At 35.5% G+C, this 23,013-nt stretch overlaps 1 protein-coding gene across 1 annotated transcript in view; it reads right to left on the bottom strand.

Annotated features, from left to right (window-relative positions):
• Positions 1–2,680: 2,680 nt before the first annotated feature.
• dis3 (DIS3 exosome endoribonuclease and 3'-5' exoribonuclease) overlaps positions 2,681–23,013 on the bottom strand; it is a 53,233-nt gene continuing 32,900 nt past the window's right edge. Inside the window, exons 15-21 of the mRNA XM_028799618.2 lie at positions 22,538–22,624; positions 18,348–18,504; positions 15,368–15,582; positions 10,939–11,107; positions 6,731–6,889; positions 6,211–6,333; positions 2,681–3,280 (exon numbers count right to left, since the gene is read on the bottom strand). Coding sequence (XP_028655451.2) covers positions 3,206–3,280; positions 6,211–6,333; positions 6,731–6,889; positions 10,939–11,107; positions 15,368–15,582; positions 18,348–18,504; positions 22,538–22,624 — 985 coding nt within the window. The 3' untranslated portion in view covers positions 2,681–3,205. The remainder of the gene's footprint in view (positions 3,281–6,210; positions 6,334–6,730; positions 6,890–10,938; positions 11,108–15,367; positions 15,583–18,347; positions 18,505–22,537; positions 22,625–23,013) is intronic.

The following is a 23,013-nucleotide window of genomic DNA, read 5'->3' as shown; positions in this document are numbered from 1 at the left end:
GGATTGTCTCGAGGCACAAATCTGGGGAAGGTTACAGAAAAATTTCTGCTGCTTTGAAGGTCCAATGAGCACAGTGGCCTCCATCATCCGTAAGTGGAAGAAGTTCGAAACCACCAGGACTCTTCCTAGAGCTGACCAGCCATCTAAACTGAGCGATGGGGGGAGAAGGGCCTTGGTCAGGGAGGTGACCAAGAACCCGATGGTCACTCTGTCAGAGCTCCAGAGGTCCTCTGTGGAGAGAGGAGAACCTTCCAGAAGGACAACCATCTCTGCAGCAATCCACCAATCAGGCCTGTATGGTAGAGTGGCCAGACGGAAGCCACTCCTTAGTAAAAGGCACATGGCAGTCTGCCTGGAGTTTGCCAAAAGGCACCTGAAGGACTCTCAGACCATGAGAAAGAAAATTCTCTGGTCTGATGAGACAAAGATTGAACTCTTTGGTGTGAATGCCAGGCATCATGTTTGGAGGAAACCAGGCACCGCTCATCACCAGGCCAATACCATCCCTACAGTGAAGCATGGTAGTGGCAGCATCATGCTGTGGGGATGTTTTTCATCGGCAGGGTCTGGGAGACTAGTCAGGATAAAGGGAAAGATGACTGCAGCAATGTACAGAGACATCCTGGATGAAAACCTGCTCCAGAGCGCCCTTGACCTCAGACTGGGGCAACAGTTCATCTTTCAGCAGGACAACGACCCTAATCACACAGCCAAGATATCAAAGAAGTGGCTTCAGGACAATTCTGTGAATGTCCTTGAGTGGCCCAGCCAGAGCCCAGACTTGAATCTGATTGAACATCTCTGGAGAGATCTTAAAATGGCTGTGCACCAACACTTCCCATCTAACCTGATGGAGCTTGAGAGGTGCTGCAAAGAGGAATGGGCGAAACTGGCCAAGGATAGATGTGCCAAGCTTGTGGCATCATATTCAAAAAGACTTGAGGCTGTAATTGCTGCCAAAGGTGCATCGACAAAGTATTGAGCAAAGGCTGTGAATACTTATGTACATGGGATTTCCCCGTTTTTTTATTTTTAAAAAAATTTGCAAAAACCTCAAACTTTTTTCACGTTGTCATTATGGGGTGTTGTGTGTAGAATTCTGAGGAAAAAAATTAATTTAATCCATTTTGGAATAAGGCTGTAACATAACAAAATGTGGAAAAAGTGATGCGCTGTGAATACTTTCCAGATTGCCCTGTGTGTATTATGTATTTTTCTTGCTGTTGATTTTACGTTTTGAGCTTTCAAGAAGCAGATTTTGAATTGTATTGGATGCTGAGGATACGTAATACAAAATACATGTATTGTTCTCCACTTGCGGGCACCCCCATTCTTGGTAGTTCAGATTATGACAGCTCAACCTCTTCTGCGTCGTTTTGGATTCTTCACCTACCCACTTATTTTTGCTTCAGTATGAGGTACATAACCAACCTGTGTGGGTGTATTAGTTGGAAAATTAATCATTATGGGCTGCCACTTTTTCCATTTTTGGAATGTCATTTATGTCAAGAAGATGCTACGGACTTTATAGGATGCAATTGACTATGAGAAACTGGCAGAGGATTATGATTTATGAAGTGCAAAGACTCAATTAATATGGCACAGTGATTGCCCTCCTTATGAGCATTGTATGATTTCCAAAATTCTAAACTGAACTTTGGGCTTAAGCCTCAAAAGCTCTGAAAGTGGAGTCAGACTGCACTTAGAATGTTAATAAGAAATATCCCAGTGGACTCTGCTTCATCTGCCCAGGTGGTGGTCGGGAAAACTTTCCAGCATATTAGCAATGCATCTGATTTAGCAGCAGTTTAATCACTTGTAAAACTGACACTGTATGTGGCCCAATGTGCTGCTCTTATAAGTCCGTATGAGATGGTTATACTGCATATATAGAATACACTTTATTCATTTTACATTAGTAGAACAAAAGGGTTTTTTTTTCCACGTTTGTGGGGTTTCACATTAATATTTTTCCATAACCAGTGAAATGTCTTATTCAGCTTTCGGCACTCTGCCAAATGACCACTAAAACAGTGGCTACCAAATCTCTCCCTGCACAACTAAACTCAACCAGAAATACCGTATATACTCACGTATAAGTTGGGTCTTGAAACCCGAAAAATCGATCATAAAATCAGACGCCGACTTATACAGGAGTTCAAAAATATGACACTTAAATTTTTTTTTTTTTTTAACATCTTCTTGCCTCCTGCAATCTCGAATCAGTTTCTCAGACGCACTGAAATTTTGTTGCAGCAGCACAGTTACCAATTTCTTTCCCCACTTCAACAACGTTTAATTTAAAACCAGCTTCATATTTTCTGCTGATCGAACGCTCCATCGTAGCTAAGGCATGCTCTTACGATAAAGGTGTATGAGGGTGTGAGATACAAAAAACATAAAACAGTGCAAACGTTGCTTCAGAATAGTTCCGGTATTACTGTGTGGTCATGTAGGCACAATACATAAAAAAAGGCCGTGTGCTCCAGTTACTCTCTCAGGTGGGCGTTAGCGTATCAAAATCCTGTGTACCAATAGCCTGAATTTTCCACATTTGACTTATACAACCGACATTATAAAATACCAGAAATTATAAGGTAAAACCAAACCCAACTTATCCGCAGGAGAACTTAAAACGCGAGTATACAAGGCACCTCAAATGCCAATTTTCTGACTGGAATATCTACTGTTTTATTAATCCTTCAATACTCCATGCAGTGTAAACTTCAGCTCACATTAAATACAGTTTATAATTTGTGTGTATAATTCTTTTTGCTAAGTAACAGTTCAGTAATTTGCACTTAATCTACCATATATTTATGATTCACATTTTTGGTTTGGTTTAGCCCTAAAATCCACATGCCCTAGTTATACACGTTCCCCTCCGGTGAGTGTGACAGTAGGACTATAAAAGCTGACTGCATTAAAGGAAACAAACTCCACTCTGCAAAACATTTTACAAAGAAAGTGAGAAGAACTGAGAGTGGATAAGAGGTCACCATTGCATTCTTTTTATTGAGAGAACGGTAAACCGTCCCCTTATTAATGATAAAAATGTCTAAAATGCAGTTCACTACAAAAGTGAAAAGTTCAATAAAAATACACATTTAGATTCCACGTCAAACACTGATTTCTGTCCAGCATCCAGGATAAAAGTATCCCAATGATTTAAGATGAGCACATCCAAGACAACAGTCTTTCGCTGTTAACTGTCCATCTTAGGCTTCTTTGGCAAGGGTTCAGGTTCACATGTTTGTGGAGACACACTGACTCCAGGAATCTGAAATTATAAACCATAAAGAAATATATATTTATGAATGCTTTTTTTCTGCAGATGCAACTTATACATTTTCAGTTCCTTTTCTGGGTAATAAAACAGATCCGTCAGTGAGGTGCAAGCTAGAAGAAATGCATGTTAAATGGATGTCACATTACATGACTTCTAGTGACAGGACATGTCAGAATTGTTGACTGCAGTTGCTAATCTTGTCACCGAACTATGTCATTTTATATGACTGAAAATTTATCACCATGTCACATTTAACAAATACGTGCTTTCCCAGTTTTATGACAGCCACCAACATGCTGCTACCTCACAGAGCCGGCGCTGTACAAATGATTAACAGCTACAGTGAACTTCAGCTGCAATTTCTGCCCTTTTTGTTTCTTTTATCATTCTGTCATTGCAAGTAAAACACGAGACAGCAGACAGACAAGCTGCTTTTCTGTTTACGTGGTCCAAAACACCGGTGTTCCATATTCTTCATCAATGAGTTATACGCATTGTACTTAGAGTTGGTTGTCAGTTCTCATGCATCAAGAGCCCTCCCCTGCTGGAGTGTGTCGCTGGCCATATAACATTACGCAACTGGCTTCACGGGAGCAAGCTGCCTCCGACTCACTAAGATTCTGTAAATGAAGTCCACGACTATAAATCGCTGGAAAATTCATGTAAAGTGACATGGCCTTTACATGGTAGAAGTACACATACATGGCAGATAGAAGTGAAATAGCAAGTTGGGTAGAAGGTTGCTTTCAAATGTTTATTAAAATGCTTCATTCATCATGTAACATTAACACACCGATAATGGGAAGAAGCCTTGTACACACACTGCATATACAGGGTGAGCCAAAATGAAGTACCACATTTCTCAAGGTCATTGTATGAGGTAGTGGCAACTGAATGGTTTGGGTCCTTTGATAGGCGATCCTTTTTAGTTTTCAGTCGGCAACATGCCTTGGTCTGGTGCACACTGTGCCTTCACTTTGGAAGCGTTCTTCAAAAACAACAAATCCATCATCACTACGCAAAGTGCCTTCCAAACACACTTCAGTATTCCTCCTAACGGTGACGTTCCAAATCGGAAAACAATTCTTCAGTGGGTGGCTAAATTTAGACAGATGGGTACAACATTGAACAGAAAATACGAACACCTGAAAACATCCAAGCTGTAAGGGCATCAATTTTGCAGTCTCCTAGATGTTCTGCACACAAACATGCTTCTTTCTGCCTTAGGCATTTCCAACATGTCTTAGAGGAGGATTTTGCATGAGGACCTTAATTTCCATCCATACAAAATGATGTTAGTGCAGGAACCATGCCATCGTCATGTACAGCGATGAGGCACATTTCCATTTGAATAGCTGCGTAAATAAAACTTTCGCTATTGAGCTGAAACCTACCCTCGTGAACTTCATCAGAGCCCCCTGCACAGTGAGCGTGTTACAGTTTGGTGCGGTGTTGCAGAATTTGGCATTGTAGGCCCTTACTTTTTTGAAGAGGAGGGAGCAGCGGTCACCGTCACTTCAGAACGTTCCATTGAAGTGCTAGAGAACTTTTTGTGGCCCCAACTGGAAGAAATGGATGTGGTGGATGCCTGGTTTCAACAGGATGGAGCAACAGCTCATACAGTGAGGAGATTCATGCATGTTTTGTGAGAGATGTTTCCGGGGAAGCTGTTCTCCCTGCACGGCGATGTTGGGTGGCCTTCACGTTTGCCTGATCTCCCTCTGTGCGATTTCTTCTTGTGGGGCTATCTCAAGTCGAAGGTATTCACACACCAACCTCAAAACCTTGAAGCCCTCAAGGACGCTATTCCCCTTGAAATGGCCGAACAAGTCATGGGAATGTTCAGAAATCATCTCGAAGAGTGTATCGCTAATTAAGGCCACCACCGTGAAGACATCATTTTTAAGACAGAGTGAAAAAAATCTATTTTGTAAACCCTTTCTTGAGTCGTAATGAAATTTATTTTCCCTTATAGCATTTTTGTAGAATAAGCGTTTCAAATGTGGTACTTCTTTTTGGCTCACCCCGTATTAGTTATATGTCTGTATCATTTAAAGAACTCTCTGACAAATGAATACAACTTGAGGGGAAAAAAAAAAAAATCTTTTTTTTCCTCTTACACTATTTGCAATTGGACCTGCTGTCCTCTTAAGTATACCACAAAGGCCAACTCTACATTAACTTGTTTTCTGTCCACCTGAAATACCATACCTCACATAAATACCACAAGTGCCTAAATTAGATCACTGCTTACATAATGGCTTCGCTACCGAGACTCAACACAAGATTATTTTTCTTGCCTGCTTTCATAACTACTTACACATTGACTGTTGGTAATAAATAAATAAAAACCTTGTTTACTTCTATCAGATTCTGCATTTTTGATATCAGTTATCTCCAATCATGCAGCACCAATCCTACAATTTAGGATACCAAACATTTGTGACTCTGACGTTATCAACTGAGTGGATTTGGGTTTTTTTTTTGTTTTTTTTTTTCTTTTTAATAGATCACCATACAAACTGACATTTTCATGGAAACTAAGGTACTTCCAGAGATACTTGCTGAACCCCCCCGGGAAACACTTAAAGAATATTTGGGTGATACATAATCTCTTATGTTTAACAGAGAAACAAGCTGCAAACTGGAAGGACAACTGAAGCAATCAGTGATTAGTTAAAGGTGGTCGTCTAAGTCAGGTGGTACAGCAAGGCATTTTTCTGATTAAAAGAAAAAAAAAAACTACCTAACAGCGAATAACAACACAACCCACAAACATGTTGTGAAACAGTTGAACTGTAAAAATTTTCGATGTATAACCAAAAATGTTATGTATTCTTAAGGGAAAAGACAATTTAGAAAGTGAAAATATATAACATTAGCACAGATGTAAAATTAGACCTTGCATGTATAAAACTTACTACGGGCTCGACTAGTGACATTCGGATCTTCTGATGCTGAAGGTTTGAAGAATCCAAGCTTATGGTCACCACTACTTTGTCAAAAACCCGGAAAATGGTCCTCTCCACTGTCAGGGTTGGTATCTTTAATAGTTATGACCAAAAAAAAAATATATTATTCATCTTCATTAGATACAGATTAGCATGATATTACTTTTAAGTATCATGAACATTTTGTCTCAACTCAGCCATTTAACTTTGTAGCAGCTTCTGTGCTCATAGTTGTCTTTCACCTTATAATCATTATAGTGTATGGTTGATGAAATGCATTTTCCCAGCAGCAGTTGTCAATGTTTCTTTCACTTACACAAACACAGTAATCTACTATAACTATAAAGACATGTAATGGTGTAAAGTGTCATGCATACAAAACTATTTAACAAATGCTTGCTGTTCCCGAATATTTTTATGGATATCATTTTTACAATTTACAGTATGTAGTGTGTATTAATGTAAGGCAGAAGCAAAAACGAAAATGTACCTCATCATCGAAACACACTCTAAGGTTAGGCTTGTCCTTGTTATCAAAAAATACCGTTCCTTCCAGTCCAAATTTTGGAATGAGAACAACAATTGCATTCTTCTTTACAAACAGGACAAAACCTTCTTCGTTAACAACTCCCTTAGTTTTGAAGAACAACTGTTAGGAAAAAAAAGTATAATATTTTACACCCATCTAGATTATACAGTAATGTTTTCAAGCAATGAAATTAAATACATGACAACGAACAGAAAGGAGTTTATTTTAAACAGTTCTTCCTGAAAAGTCTGCAAACACTTACTGCAGTTCATTAAACGTTACAAATTTTATGTATGAGTACTGTTTAGAGCAAAGGGTATGTGAAATAGTTTGCCAATAATCTTAGATTTTCTTCACTTGAAGAGAACTCTTCGTACTGGGAATGATGGACCTTTCATTTCTTTTGAAATTGCATATAAACCTATCACACATACAGTACATGGGCCTTCTGAGTGCCCCCAAAAGCTCCATCAGTATTGGGATGCCTAATTTACCATTTAACTATAGTTTTAAAGCCATATCTGTTTTAAAAATGAGAAACTTGGTCCATGTCCTTCACACTGGTCTCTAATCACCATCTCCTGTTTTGAATTACCTGATACAGTGTAATCTGTTTAGGAAACAATGATCGAAGAGTGATCATGTTTTTTTTTTCTTTAAATGGATCACTCTCTCTAATCAACACACACATTTATACAAACTTAACTTTAATTTTGTAAAGTCAAACAGGCAGGTGATGGCATCGTGTTTAAGGGTTGTTTCACTGTATCCCGACTGCTTCCAAATTGCTAAGATGATGTAAATGAAACCTATGACTAAAACTTGCGGGAAAAGTCCTGTAGTTTGATTGGGTCTTAAGACATGATGTGGCAGGCACTGAAATGAGCAATTCATTCTTGGAAGCAAATAAAATATTATACAGTAGAAGAAATTCTGATGAAAGAACTGGCCAAAATTCATGATGCTTATAGAGACAGTAAGTTCAAGAAATTGCCTGGCTGTAGTTGATGGACAAGGACCAATTACTTTTTTTTTTCCATAGCATAATTTTTCTTAAATAAATAGATTAAAGAAGCGTGAGAATTTTGTGTAATTTGTTTAGTGCCTTTTACCTAAAATTACATTTTTTAATACTTGAAAATATTCACTGTTTAACAAAAAAAAAAAAAAAAGTCATCATGGCATTACACAGTACGCTACTGTTCAAAACGTTACGGTCACCGAGAAATTTTCATGTTTTTGATAGAAATTGAAACCCATTTTCAAGATACCATTAAACTGATTTAAAAATATAGCCAATGCATTACTAGTGTTTATAATGGCAATTACTGCTTGAATTGACTAATTTTAATTTATTATTCAATATGGCCGAAAGTGCCATTTTCAGCAACAGTTCCTTCAGTGTCTTTATGGTAAACTTCCTTAGCTTATCCTCAATTAGTCATGTAACATGCTAATTGTTTACCAGAGAAACCTTTGTAATTGCAACCAAAGTGAACAAAATAAGAGGTTTCAGCAGTTCTAATGTAATGTACTGCCATTCCTAAACTTCTTTTCTCAAGAAACACATCCTCAGCTGACAACTTCCTAAATACATGTCAAATACCAATGTCATCTGCAACCACTGAATTTAGGTAGCAATTTAGAAATGGTGTTGTATGTTTACCCTGGTTTCTTTCATTACTTATAGTCTAAGGATCTAGAGCAGAGGTTCTCAAACTTGTTTTGTCTACCGCCCACTTTGAGAATCAATTATTTTCTAGCGCCCCCCAAAATTTTTAATTTTACCACATCTTAAAAATCACAAAAATTTCTCATCTTTAATAAACCTCACGTATGACAAAAATAGTGCTTCACTAGTTGGTAAAGTAGACTCATCCAACTGAATTGAGAATTGACTAGTCTTCAGATGATTGCACAATGAGTCTTCAATATTTTCAGCCATTTCATCAATTCGTCTTTGCACAGAACTATTGCTCAAAGGAATTTTTCGAATAATATCTGCCGCTGGTTTATGGAGCACAGTAGTTATTACTTCTTTTATTGCCGGTAAAATTAACTCTTCTCCAATAGTGTGTGGTTTGCCTGTTTGAGCAATTAACAAAGAGATATTGTATGAGGCTCAAAGTCCGTCATCGTCTTGCTTAGAAGCCGGTGAAAAAAGTTTTGATACAGTTGGCTGAGCTATGTACTTCTTTTCCAGGTCTTGAAAATAGGCCACATTTTTTTCTTTCTTATCTGGATGCATTTTATTCAAATGATCTTGTAGCCTAGAAGGCTTCATCGCTTCATTCGAAAATGTTTTTTGACAAAGAAGGCACATAGGCGAAGATGGATTTGTGGGATTTTCAACAAATCCGTATTTAATATATTCCGCACTGTATTGCCGTCTCTTCTTTTTTGCTTCCTACATGGTTTTGGCTTTACAAATATGTGAGTAAAGTATCAAGCTTAAAAAACCTTCTAACGATTGCGCGCGAAAACGCTAATGAAAATAAAAGAAGTATTACACGCTCTTATATAGGATTAAAATACAGCACGCACCGACAGGAATAAGACAAACATGCACAAACTCGTTTACCTCATTCGACGGAATTCGTACTGAGCAAGTCAGAACGGTAACCGTCATTTTTATCGAAAATAAAAAATATAGAAAATAAAAAATATCGAATTAAAAAATGTCGAAATTTTAGTATAAATAAAAAATTGGTTTAGGGGTTAAGGCTAGGGCTAAGATTAATTTTTTATTTATACGAAAAGTTTGACATTTTTTAATTCGATATTTTTTATTTTCTATATTTTTTATTTTCGATAAAAACGACCGGAATCAGTTAGAACAAGTATCGATGATCCGGCCGCTTGATACAGGATTGCACAAATCGCGTTGTTTAATAAAAACTTGTTAAAACTTGATTGCTCATGGGCTACCTACGAAAGCCATGATAAATTATTATATTTATTCAATCAAACAGGACAGGAATAAGAACGAAATAATCGATGTAGTATAGTAGGTAGGTTTTGATTTTAGTTTAAATTTTAAAATATTAGAAAAAAAACACAAATCAGCCATCGCCCCCCTAAACTGCTTCAACACCCCCCAATTTTCTCTGGGCCCTTTAACGCCCACCTGGATGCCTCCAGCGCCCACAAGGGGGCGTTATCGCCCACTTTGAGAAAGACTGATCTAGAGCCATTAATTGTGACAATAAACAAAAATAAAGGATATTAAGAATGGGGCAAGTACTTTTTTAGAGCACTGTGCATATACTTAATGATCCACATGTTCGAAATAATGAATTTATGGCCATTCTTCCATTCTTGCCAGTTCCAGAATTTATTCTTGCTGCAGTATTTTTAAAAGTCTGAACTTTGACTATCACTTTAACATTCATGTGCAGGAATCAACCAAGATCAGCCAGCATTGCACTCTCAGTTTAGAGTCACCAATTAACCTTTCTTTTAAAATATGCAAATATGAAAAGAGCATGCAAATTACACACCAATCTTCAGGCATGGATTTGAACCCAATGGATAAACTCCTCACCAGTTGTGATTGGGCTGAGATTTGAACTCGGTCTTAAGGGGCTGTGAGGTAGTTGTACCATCCACTCCCTCCGTTTTTGCCCAGCAAATAAGTTTTATTTGCCTAATTCATTTTTATTAAAAACATCAGTTTCTCTAATATCTGTATCTTGAAGACGTTTACCATTTATTTTAGAAAACTTAGGGCCAGTTTTGATTAATGAAATACTTAACAGTAAAAATGTGAAACTAAAAGGACTACCTTAGGGGCAAACAATCTATTACCAAATGAAGAGTTTTATTCCAGCCATTAACTTGCTTAAAATTACACACATTTCACTCTGCAAACTCATGCCATAAATTCTATTATAATTCCAACTATAATAGAATTATACAATTATATATTAAAGTTAAGAATATAAGCATTTTTTGCAATATAACAGTCAATTAATGCCACCCCAAAAAAGAGAAGAAAATATACAGGTTGTTTCATTGTGGGTTGACCAGTTTTTCAGAATGGTTATCAGCATTACATGCATACTGTGTTTCCTGTGTCAATTGTATTAGAGAGTATTCATCCCGGGTATGTGAACTTTCTTAATTAGCTAAAAATAATGAAAGAAAGAAAAAAAAAAACTGAACTGTACCTGAGTGTGGAAGGCCACTGATGCTCTTTGCGAATACTGAGCCATCTTGTGTCGATAGTTGAGATTATTACACAGAGCTGCCTGTTTATGTTTGTCCATCAGATCTGGGTATGTACAGTCTGCTCCTATAGCCACTGCCAATAACCTATGAACTATTATATCAGCATATCTACAAAATATAAAAAGTATAATTTTCATTACTTTCAAGATTCGTTTATCTGGTAGTTTCCACAAAAGCCACTTGTACAGACATGCTAGACCCAGAGGATTACAGGAAACTGTACATTATTTACATTAAAATATCTACAAAACAAAGATAACTGTTTTATTTTACTTTTTCGAATAAACTAACAAGAAAATTGATAAAGCTGTACAGATTTGATTTTGACACTGCTACATGTGTATACTTTGTGAGTTAATTTTGCAGAAGTAACATTGTGTCCTGGCTAATCTTGTAAAAATCTTGGCACAAATGACAAAAACAAATTCTAGCCAGTGTCAAAACTTCAGTCAGACTTGTGTATAAACATTACCATGTCATACACAATTCCCCCAATAATAAGCAAGTTAGCATGATATCTAAAGTGAGATAGATTGGCCAGTTTTATTACCTATTGTTTTAAGAACAAAACACTGCATATATTTGCCAACTATCAAACACAGTTTGTGGCAACTGATGTACTTGACATCTTTTTTGACTATGGTTGTTTCTTTTAAGACATAGAATGGAACCTCTACTGGTGTCTTTATATCATACTTGTCAACTTACTTTCAAATTCAAAGTGTTTTCTTCCTCTTGGGAATATCTACTGACAGCATTATGGACTAGCAAACTTAGAAAGCACACACCTTCTCACCTTGTGCAAACTACACTTCCCTATCAGCTGTTAAATTGCTCTTAATGTGAGGATATCTTACCTGCTGGGTCTGTACTGGGTAAATAAATACCAGTCAAAGTCAGTGTACTCCGTAATTAAGCATACCAGAGAAGGTATCATACGGATACACAGGTACTACCCTTGTGTAAAGTTAATCAGTTATATGACATTTAGGTTTCTAAACTATTGTATTATTTCTCGATTTTTGGATAATGCATATAAAAGTAATGAACTTTTTGGTCTGTACTCTAGTGAGCTACTGTTACCTCATACTGCCTTGTTTAAATATGAAGGAAAACTGCAAAGAACTTATGATCCATTTTGTTGGTAGTAAGTGAATTAATTTTTTAAAATTGTTGAGTTATTTTGGAATAAAAATAAAACTTACTTCAAATGTAAAGAAACAAATAACTAAAATGTTGCATATAAACACAAGCCTTAGTATTACTATGATCGTATATATATATCAAAATAGAAGAACTTTCACTTTAAATACTGTATCAGTTCTAAAACTTGGCATTACATCTACTTTGTTGTGTATTTTCATGGTTTAGAATCTCCACATCCTACTTTTCCCTTCCATTACTTAAGTTCAATAAGAACTGGCTGTGTGTACATATACATATATATATCTGTCATGTTTTTCAGATTGTTTAAAAAATGTGTATAGTAATGTTTGAAAAACTAGACAATATTAGATCTAAACTAACATGATTAGTAGAGAGCTGTCCACGAAAGAGAAGCAAATAACTTAAATATTCAAACAAACAATTCAATCAAAACTAAAATAATCTGCAAGATTAACCATTTGAAAAATGTCTACAGACAAGATAGAATATTAGATAAGCAATCTATTCTCCATCTAAACCAGGAAAAAAAAAGGAAAAATCAGTGGGGAAAAAATAAAAATGATGCTTTTATTTTATACTAGTTAGTTTCCTGAATTGTTATTTCTTACTACCTTGTATCTAATTCTGTTTGAATAGGCTTCAACTTCCCATGATCATGTAATGGAAAAAATGTTAAAAAAAAAAAAAAAGAGTGGTACATATGGACAAAGTTTTTTTTTTTGGGTCCAGATACAATTTGAAGCTTCACCAGAATGAGTAATTTTGTATTAGCCTTTGTAAAAATTGTCATACAGCTATAAAAAATACTGAGAGTTTCCCCACTGTCTGCACTTTGAAGTACACTACTTTTCATATGACAGCCAAAGGTTAATACAACTGAAACAATCAAATACTGGTAATAACTAAACATTTGTTTCTTTGTGATGCAAAATGAAGTAAGAGCATAACTGCTGCCAAAGGAGACATATACTGTACATAGTATTGTGATTGTGTCACTTATTGCAAAATTTATGTTTTTTGTTCTTAAAATAAAAATCTAATATTAAAGGACATCAAAATTAACAAATAGTCAATTTTTAAAATAAATTTATTAAATGAACAAAATCATCTAACTCCAACTGGCATTGTGCACACTGCCTTTTACATTTAATAACTGATTGTGCTACCTTTAGCTTTAATGACTGCAACATAACACATCGGTCTTTCATATCACTGTGCTTTAATTAAGATATACTGGAAAGTTTTTGAAGAGAAGCCTCTCGTTTCATGTTCTACTAAAGCATCTCTGTTGGGTTTAGGTCTGAACATTTACTAGACTAGTTCATAAGTATAATTTTGCTTCATTACAGCCATTATGACATGGACCTTCTCTCCTGTTTTAGATCAATGAACCAACTATGTTTCAGCTTTAGCTCACAGATTGATGACAACACATTCTCCTTAAGAGTTTTCTGATACAAGAGAAAAAGTCATTGCTCCTTCAATTACAGCATGTCATCCTAGTGCTGGGACAGTAAAGTATCACCACTATATCACCACATTTACTGTACTGTTGGTATGATATTCTGTGAAGTGGTGTATTAGTTATATACTGGATGTCATTATGTCATCCACAAAAATCCATTTTTGTTCCATTTCTTCATAGAAAACTCTCCCAAAAGATTTGGAAATCATCCAGGTGCTTCTTGAAAAATAAAGATAACCATTTCCATTCTTCTTGGGTAACAGTGGTTTCTGTTGCTACTCTGCAATGAAGCCCATTTTTGCCTGGTGTCTTTCTGGATATGGAGTTGCTAACACTGACCTCTGCTAGGGCAGGTGAAGCCTGCGGCATTTTGAATTTTTTTTGGAATCAGTTATGATTTCCTGCATGATTGAATGCTGTACCGTCCGAGTAATTTTGGCAAGCTGTCTACTCTTGGGAAGATTTTTCCATTTGGAGAAAATGACACTCATTGTGATTCAGTAGAGTTCTACAACCTTAAAACGACTTTTTAGCCTTTTCCAAACACATAGATATCAGTAGTTTTTTCTGCTCACATCAGGATAAACATTGCACCTAAGGATAGGTTTTGAGGTGATTCCTGCAGGGATTTCTGACAGCAAGTAACAGCACATGACAGAGATGTCCGATTTTCTGCTTAGAGTGGAAGATGTGCAACATTACGATACTGGTCTTCATGAGGGCATGCCAGTGACTGCCTCTGACTCTCCAAGATTTTGTAAATGAAGGCTATGATTGAAATTTACAAAAACATCATCAAATGTGGCAGCCTTTAGAAGAAGACATCTCTCATTATTCCATCTGTTCTTAAGAACTTCTACAGTAGAGCCCCTCAATACTGACTGCATCATATCCTGTTATAGCACTTGCTTGGCTCAAGAACATAAAACATTGCAGCGAGTGGTGAAGGCAGCACAGAATATTACTGGCACACAACTGCCTTCTATTCAGGACATATACAGCACATGCTGCCTTAGAAAGGCAAGCAGTATTATTAAAGATCTCAGCCATCCTGCACAGCCACTGTAATCACCTGTACCTTATGGCAAACAGTACGTGACATCTGTTATTTTCATCAGTGGATTCAGAGACAATTTCTACCCAAAAGATGTATGGTAACTGAACAGCTATCTTAAAAACAAGTATTGCAACAATTAAAATGTGTGTCTATGTATGCATATCACATGCTATGTCTACTTTATTTATTTATATTTTTGTGTTTTTTATTGACAACTATTTTGAGGAGACATGCAGGTAAGAATTTCATTGTATTACACCGGATGCAAAACCTGGCTTGACATGTTGCAGTAGATGGGTCACTTGATTGGCAACCAAAAGACTTCTAATTCAGTCCCGGCTGCCTAAACAGTTTTTGCTGTTTTGGAAATGTTGCTTAACTTGTGCTCCTATTTTATAATACACACAAACGTAATTGCAGTGTATTTTATTATGATCTCCAAATTATCTCTCAAAAATATAAAAGGTTCTGTAAAGAAATACCAATTAACTTTAATCAAATGATGTAACAAATTTGATACTCATTTTGAATATATGTGTCTACCGTTTTATTCATATTTGCAGAAGCTTATTTCAACTATACATTATTCTGACCTTAACAGTTATTTATTTTTTCGTCAGAAGAAAAGATAATAAAAACAAATATGAAAAAATAAAAATGTCCAATGACTGATAAATACCTTCGAATTGGTGATGTGAAGTGTGTGTAGATGGGAGAAGCAAGACCATAGTGGTAGAAATCACTGTCCATTCCAGAGCAGAAGTAAACAGCCTGCATCATACAGCGCGTAGCTAGGATTCTCAGCAGGGTATTAAAATATGGAAAGTCTTCCACATGAGCAGCATCCAGAGAGTCAGCAAGGGCTTTTGCTGAATCCGTCTTGATGACAATATCCTAAATAAAGTGAATCAAGAACATATTTGTCAGATATAAGAAAAATATGTATTTTGTTTTAACTGTACTTTATTATCCATTGCCAATGACTGTGACCATGTTCCTAGATACCCAAAAAGCATAGTTAACTGAAAAGGGCATGTGACCTTCAATGCCCCTACTATAAGAAATGTGCATAACTGATAGTGTAGGCTTCTTAAAATTTTATGGCAAATAAACTTCACACTACTATGCACTTGGTGAGGTCATATTCAATAGCCATCAACTGAGGTATCAAAAATTTTTTAGATTATTTTCATTCTGGTGTTGCACTTTCTGCATAACTGCAGAATACACTAAAAAGTAAGTTTTCAGATAAGTGTTTTTCTGTATGTTTCAATCGCCTGTTGAGACAAGCCATGGAAAGCCACTGATTGTCTTTTACTGTAGACTGTGCTAATCTGTCAGGTGTAATAGCTAATTTATTCTTTTTTTTTTAATAGTAACATAAAAAAATATCTAGCTCATGACATGTACTTGGTGTCACCAGAACAGGCTCTGGAATTTGTCTGAATGTTTAGCACAAATGTCATAGAGTGTCGGACTCATGGGCACTGTCAGGGCAGCAGTTTTTTTTTTTTGTTTTTTTTTAAATTAACAACTATGTACGAGTAAGCGTGTGTATATTGTGATTGTGTCTTGTGATGGAGTGGTACCATATCAAAGTCTTTTTTTGGCCTAATGACCGATGATGCAGGGACAGGTTCTGTACCTTATGTCTCTGAAATGGAAACATGGATACTGAAAAAAAATCAATAGATCAAAGGACGGATGGATATCTGAATTCTTTGATTAAAAACCAGGGCTGACTTAAATCAGATGTGCCCAGTGGGAATGTGATTAACTCTAGCCCTTAAATTCAGACTGAAGCCATCAGCAAATAGAAGACACACACATGCATAAAACACAAAACTCTTTTAAAAAATAATAATTATTATTATTTCTAGAAAACCTATGATAAAATGTTATGAATGTCTAACAGTTATCTTAAGAGTTTAGACAACTTTCTCTAAGGTTTTAGCATTCTACTAAACCAAAGTTAAGAGCCATAATGTGCAAATTAAGAAAATGTGGAATATTAGTCAGGAGGTGTAGTCATGCCGAAACTGTTCCAAGAGCAAAATGCTGAATTTCAGTGATGTCATTATGAAGCTTACAACAAACTCCAGGGATGTCCAAGCCTATGTTTCATTTGCCAAGATTAGTGTTTATGATTTCAAAAGCACAAAAACAATGGACGAACCTGAAATTCAGCAAAAGCTACCATGGCTGAAACCACTGCTCAACTGTACTAATAAAATAACACAAGTGCTCAGTTTGGTAAATGCACTCAGATGGCCCTCAAAATTTCTTGAACATTGTTCTAAAGCAAAAATGGAAATTTTGGTGAACTAAGTGTTATTTTATAGTTACTGAAAAGCTAACATTGCATGTGCAATAAGACACTTATACCAACAGTCAAACATGATGGTGGTAGAATTTTTGAATGATCAAACCTAAGTTCTTAAATTCAAATATGAAATTAATGCTCAAAATTTCACAGCAGTAAGGCAGATATAAATGTCTCTACAATGCTATGAAAAAGTGATTAATAATTGCAGCAAATGTCTGTTTAAAGTTACTAACGTAAAAAATAATATAACCAATTTTTGATTCAAATGGAGAAAATACTTTTTCAGAAGGCAGTTTTTATAATGTTGTGTTACTTGTGCTCTGTGACTCCCCTGTATCTTTTATCAGGCTGTGGCTGAGGAGCTGACAACATTCAATAAAAATATACAATACCACCCAAAAAAGAAGACAACACTTGAACTGTAAAACACATGCAGTGAATATAAAAAGTCTATGCACCCCTACTTAAATTTAGTCTCTAGTAATAAAAAAGCTGAAAAGTATGGTGAACTTTCAGAACTTTTTCACTTCAGTAAAACCATCTTGAAATGAATGATATATTTTTTTAATAAAAATAATTTAAAAAAGAAACCTTGGTTAAATAATTGTGTACACCCTTTGTAATTAAGTATGTTGTTCTAAAATGAATTTAAAATTATAGTGTACATTTTTCTTAGTGATGACTAATGTAATGCCCAGGTATTACACAAATTTTTGTCTTCATTATACAGTAATTAAAAAAATAATAATAATTTGCCTGCATAAAATATCTTATATATAAACGTCTAAGCGTGGAAGTGTGTGTGTCTGTCCGGCCCGGACGTAAGAGGTGGAGTTGGGGTAAGGGCTCAACCTCCGAGGATACCAATGACGATACCAAGCGAGGCAAGCACATTGGCAAAACAGTAGCCCTTTTACTTTTCCTCCTGCCGCTAATACACAAACAATGCGAGCACATTGGCAAAATGAAACCTCCTAGGGGAGAGATGCCCAGGGTAGTTTCTTTCAATTACCTGACATTTCTATGTTTAGAGTTTTTTTCTGATGATTTCAATATTTTCTAGGACCCTGTGCTTTTTACAGAACAGTGTTACACAGCTAGTAATGCTATAATTATTCTGAACACAGTAAAAAAACAAAACAAACAAAAAAAAAAAACACTGAGACATCATATTACTGACCTAAACCAAGTTCAAAATAAAGTCTTTACAAAACTGATAACTGGCAAACCACTATCACAAAAAAAGAAGTAGTCTTCTACCTTAAAAAGTTAAATTTCACATTTTTATTACTCTGCTTAACATATTTAGGCATATAAAAAAACACACACTTGCCTTTGACTTGCCTGCTTTAATAAGCATGTCATAATTTGAAGGAGGGGGAGCAGGATGCTTTCGAAGAAGAGCACATTCTGAAAACTCATCATAAATTTTCTGGGCTACCGATATATTTGCCAATAACATGAATTCTTCCACCATTGAGTTGGTCTCTCTGAAAAGAGTAAAAATTAAATTAAAAATACTAGGATAAAGACGTAGGCCTATTCATTGTCAATGGACACAAGGCAGAAACCAGTCCACTGCACTTTTACTCAAACATCCACACTTTCCTCATGTGGGGAAATTTTCAAACTACATATATGGGCGGTACCTAGGTGTGAAATTTCAAGGCAGGACTATGGCACTATGATGCTGCAGTTGCCTCTCTCAAAAGTTGATGCCAACTAAAAATGCCTACAATTTATGAAATTATTTGATGGTATCTCATTGTTAATCACTTCCTTCAATTTTAGCATTCCCTAATGCGTATTAATTGGGGGCATTTTATTTTAAAATATGCTTTTCAATATACATTGTCACAGAACTTAAAAAGCATTATTACAGTATTTTAAATAACACAAAAACCAATTAAGAGGATCTAGATTAATAACTGTGATGCTACTATATCCAAAAGTAAATACATTTACACCACTGAGGCAAACTTCACACAAGTTTGGCTGAAACACAGCATACAAAAAAAATGTCATAAAATAAATCCATGTAAAGTATAAATTCAAACTGTATTCTGGAGACAAATGTGATAGGATCTGCTCTTACACAATCCATTTTTAATGAAAAATGCATCAAACAAAAATCATTAGCGAATGAAGTCTCAGAATTTATTTGTTTTCCTTTGGATATATAAAATCTTGTGTATTAGCTTGCAGACCTCTCAATATGCTACTGTGTAAAAATAGTTTTACGGAAAAAATAATGCTTCAGCTTTGTCCCAGTTAATAAACAAAAATAAAATTTGCATTAAATTGCACATTATTAATAGTATAAAGAATAGGAGTGCAATGAAGGAATGGCTTTCAGTCCTGGTAGCTGTTATATCAACACTAACCATCCGATACCTCATGCCTTCACATTAGCCCCTTATACACATGCAGCCACTGCACAAATTTATTGGTAAAATAGAAAAGGCAGAAAACAAGTATTTTAGGAATTTTGATCTGTTAACCATCATTAATACCTAGAATATCCCAGCCATGAGTATATACTGTATAAAGAAAGGCAGGATATTGTGGAGTTAAATATGCTATATGTTGTGATATCTATATGCAGGACTCTCTGATGTTTAGAAGAGTTAATTGATTAAGAGGTCCTATGACTAACTTGGTCAGTTCAAAAAGGTTAGTTTTCAAAAATTTAGCTCTCTCTGTGAAAGATGTCAAGAAACTGGATAGATTCTAAAATAAGAAAACCCTTTCCATTCACACTAAAGAAAAAAACTATTGAGCTTTGTAACCACCAGAAGGTATTTTCTGAAGGAAGGCATCAGTGCACTAAGGTGGCATCTCAAAGTAGTTAAGAGATGCCAAAATATATTTTGATTTTGTGAGCAGATAATTATCTCTACGTTATAAATTTAATTAATACGTATCTCTTTTACATTTAGTCTGACATTTTCTAACCTTAAATTTGAATATTCAGATTTTGGACAACTTTGCTTGTTCACACTTAAAGGAAATGCATGTTAGAAGCAAAAACATCTCACATATTAAAAAAAAAATGGAGTTTTAGTGTAAATAATTGTTTAAAGGTGTCAGCAATAAATCCAAGCAAAGTAAATCATTAAAGATAATCAGGAAGGAAACGTCATAATTTATACTGCTCACGGCCCTGTAGAGCATGTGTATTTGGTTGTAGTTGATGATGTTTTATTCATATGCGGAGAGCAAAATATGTGCCCTATATTCTATACATTCAAGAAAAATACATGCAATTAAGAGTATATTCTGAAAAACTGAGATACTGTACAACAGGTCACAGTAGAAATATCTATAGCATATCTTTCCTAAAAATAGTAAACTGTAATTTATTATCAAAGTGAACATTCAATTACATGCAAAGCTTAGTTGTTCTGTACTAAAAGCTATTTTTAAAAAGCGTATTTAATATTCATTACAACTGTTTGACTTGTCATATCAGGCCTGAAAATGCAAGAAAAATGTCCAAAAAAAATGCAAGCAAAATGTCCAAAAAACAAGTTCATTAATTTATGGAGGCTAGCGTGCCTCTTCTATCACTAAAAAATAATTATTTGACAATAAGTGAAGCTGTACACTGTTTTTATGACACAGTTTTAAGTGTGCAGCCATCTGGAAATGCATCCCTTTTGTCAGTGCATCTCCAGGGAGATGCTGCTAGCCAGGTCTTCGTCTGTTGTCTCCTGCATGTTGATAGCTTCCCACATCAGGAAATTAGACTGCAAAAAGTAAGAGGTGTTCCATCACCCCAGAGGAAATGCTAATTTCTTTTTTACATATCAGAATATGTAGCAGATGCTAGTATCTATAGTATGTGTTGTTTTAAAAAAGTACATTGGATATATTCTTTCAGCTTTATTAGATAAAAATTAAACACAGGGCCTGAAGTGTAAACATATTTATACTGTCCTGCAACTGCTGATGACCCAGGTCAAAAATGTGGACAATTTATTTACATATGCAGATATAAGGATATATACAGGTAGATTCACTCGAAAGAGGCCCAGAATATTCTGTTGTAACTCCCATTATGAAGGTACCAAAAAAAAATACGCTACATACCTTGAAGTATGTGTAATCGATTGCATTACATGTGATGCTGGAAGTGGTTTTCATGTTCCTGAATGTATCGGCAAGCGTCTTGGGGGAATAGCAGCAATTTCACATTGGATGTTTTCCTTCAAATCTTCCACAGTGCAAGGCTTGTTCAAATATACTGTTCCTCTGAGCATACCCCAAAGGAAGAAGTCTGGTGGTGTCAGATTCAGCGACCGTGGTGGCCAAAGCCCCTTTGAAATTAGTCGCCGAAGAAGGACTCAATTTCTGCCATGCTTCTTGCCGATGTGCGACATATTGCTCCATCTTACTGGAAGTAACCTTCCGTTAATTCACGATCATCCAGTTGACTCTGACATCGTTTAAATGAACTGATGACCCAATAGGTTCGCACCATGAAGACGTGCTGCTCAATACTGTATGACATCCTGATGAGAAGTTGAGTGACTAAGTGAAAGGGTACGGGCAGTATGCACCCAGATGTTGCAAATGGAGGATAAACATTGTGATCATGGTCCTGCGCCTACTCATTGCTCCAACACTGGGGCATCCTGGCCTGTTCAAAGCGCCATATGCTGAGGAGCACATTGCACGTTGTTTTGTTCAGATTGCTTCGTCCTAGCGAGAGTTATTACAGAATATTTGGGGCCTCTTTCAAGTGAATCTCCCTGTATAACAGTAGTACTATTTATCCATTTATGTATCAAAAAATACATGCTTTCTCTCATTGTTATGTTTTGGCTAGAAATGTTAAACCACCACTAGTTTTACAACAAGGAGTGACAAAACCATACATTTTTCTTTCCACTGTGCTTATAATTTCATTCTTAATAATTTCTTTTATTGTATGGAGATTAACTTTTGTTGATCATGAACTGCTTCTACAGTAATGACTATCCATGCAACCCATTAAAGAACTGTAACCCTGTTAAACTGAAACTTTTAATTTAACTTTAAGGCTTGAAAACCATTAATTTATCTTCTACTATTTAACTTAAGCATAACAGTTAATAGTCTTAATTCATAAGGTAATATGACACAACTGTTATAAATAATTGAAAGAGTACTATTCATAAGTTTTCATTAAGCAAGGAGATGCTTTTAGTAGATGACATGGCTACATTAAATGCCTACTTATGTTGAGCAGTAATAATATTACGTTAATGTCAATGGCACTAGTTAAAAATTATGTTTACTAAAAGGACTCCCTTGTCAAAGACAAAAATGAGGTTGCTGAAATTGTCATACATGTGCAAACTTGACACATGAATAGCAGCTGTTGTATGCACATGGAACCAGAAACTATTAGCCATTTGCTTCATTTTAATTATGAAAATGTAGTATAACTGCAAATTTAAGATAAGTTTCTATTAAAAAAAGTAACAAATGTACATAATAGTTTGTTTTAAGAGAAAGAAAAAGATTAAAGTCACAAACTTCAATTCCTTAGTCTGCAGGTCAATTGGGTCATGTGTCTCACTGTCCATATGAAAACGAACTTCAGGTGAGGAAAGTGTAAGTGCTCTGCAAAAAAAAAAAAAAAAAAATTATCCACCTATAGAATGAAACAAAAAACATACACTAAAGACCTTATACAGTATTTCTTGATTCATGTACCATATTTTGCTTTTTGTAAAGGTGTGTCAGGTACAACCTTTTTTTTCTCCATTAAGAGAACACCTGAAGCATTAATGCACTAAACAAAATAGCAAAATTAAGAATTAATAATTTCTCAGTGGTTTAGAATATCAAAGTGGGCACCGATTTTACTTCTAATGATAACTTTATGTAAAGTACATGTCCAACCTTTCTGATTGAGTAAACTTTTTTTAGCAATGCATTTTATTTTTGCAAATTGTACTACAAGTTTTTTTTAAAAGAAACAAAAACATCATACCTCTCTACTGGAAATG

Source organism: Erpetoichthys calabaricus, chromosome 4, assembly GCF_900747795.2.
Source record: "Erpetoichthys calabaricus chromosome 4, fErpCal1.3, whole genome shotgun sequence".
NCBI lineage: Eukaryota > Metazoa > Chordata > Cladistia > Polypteriformes > Polypteridae > Erpetoichthys > Erpetoichthys calabaricus.
Note: the sequence above shows the minus strand (reverse complement) of the source record. Positions and strands in the feature narration are given on the sequence as shown.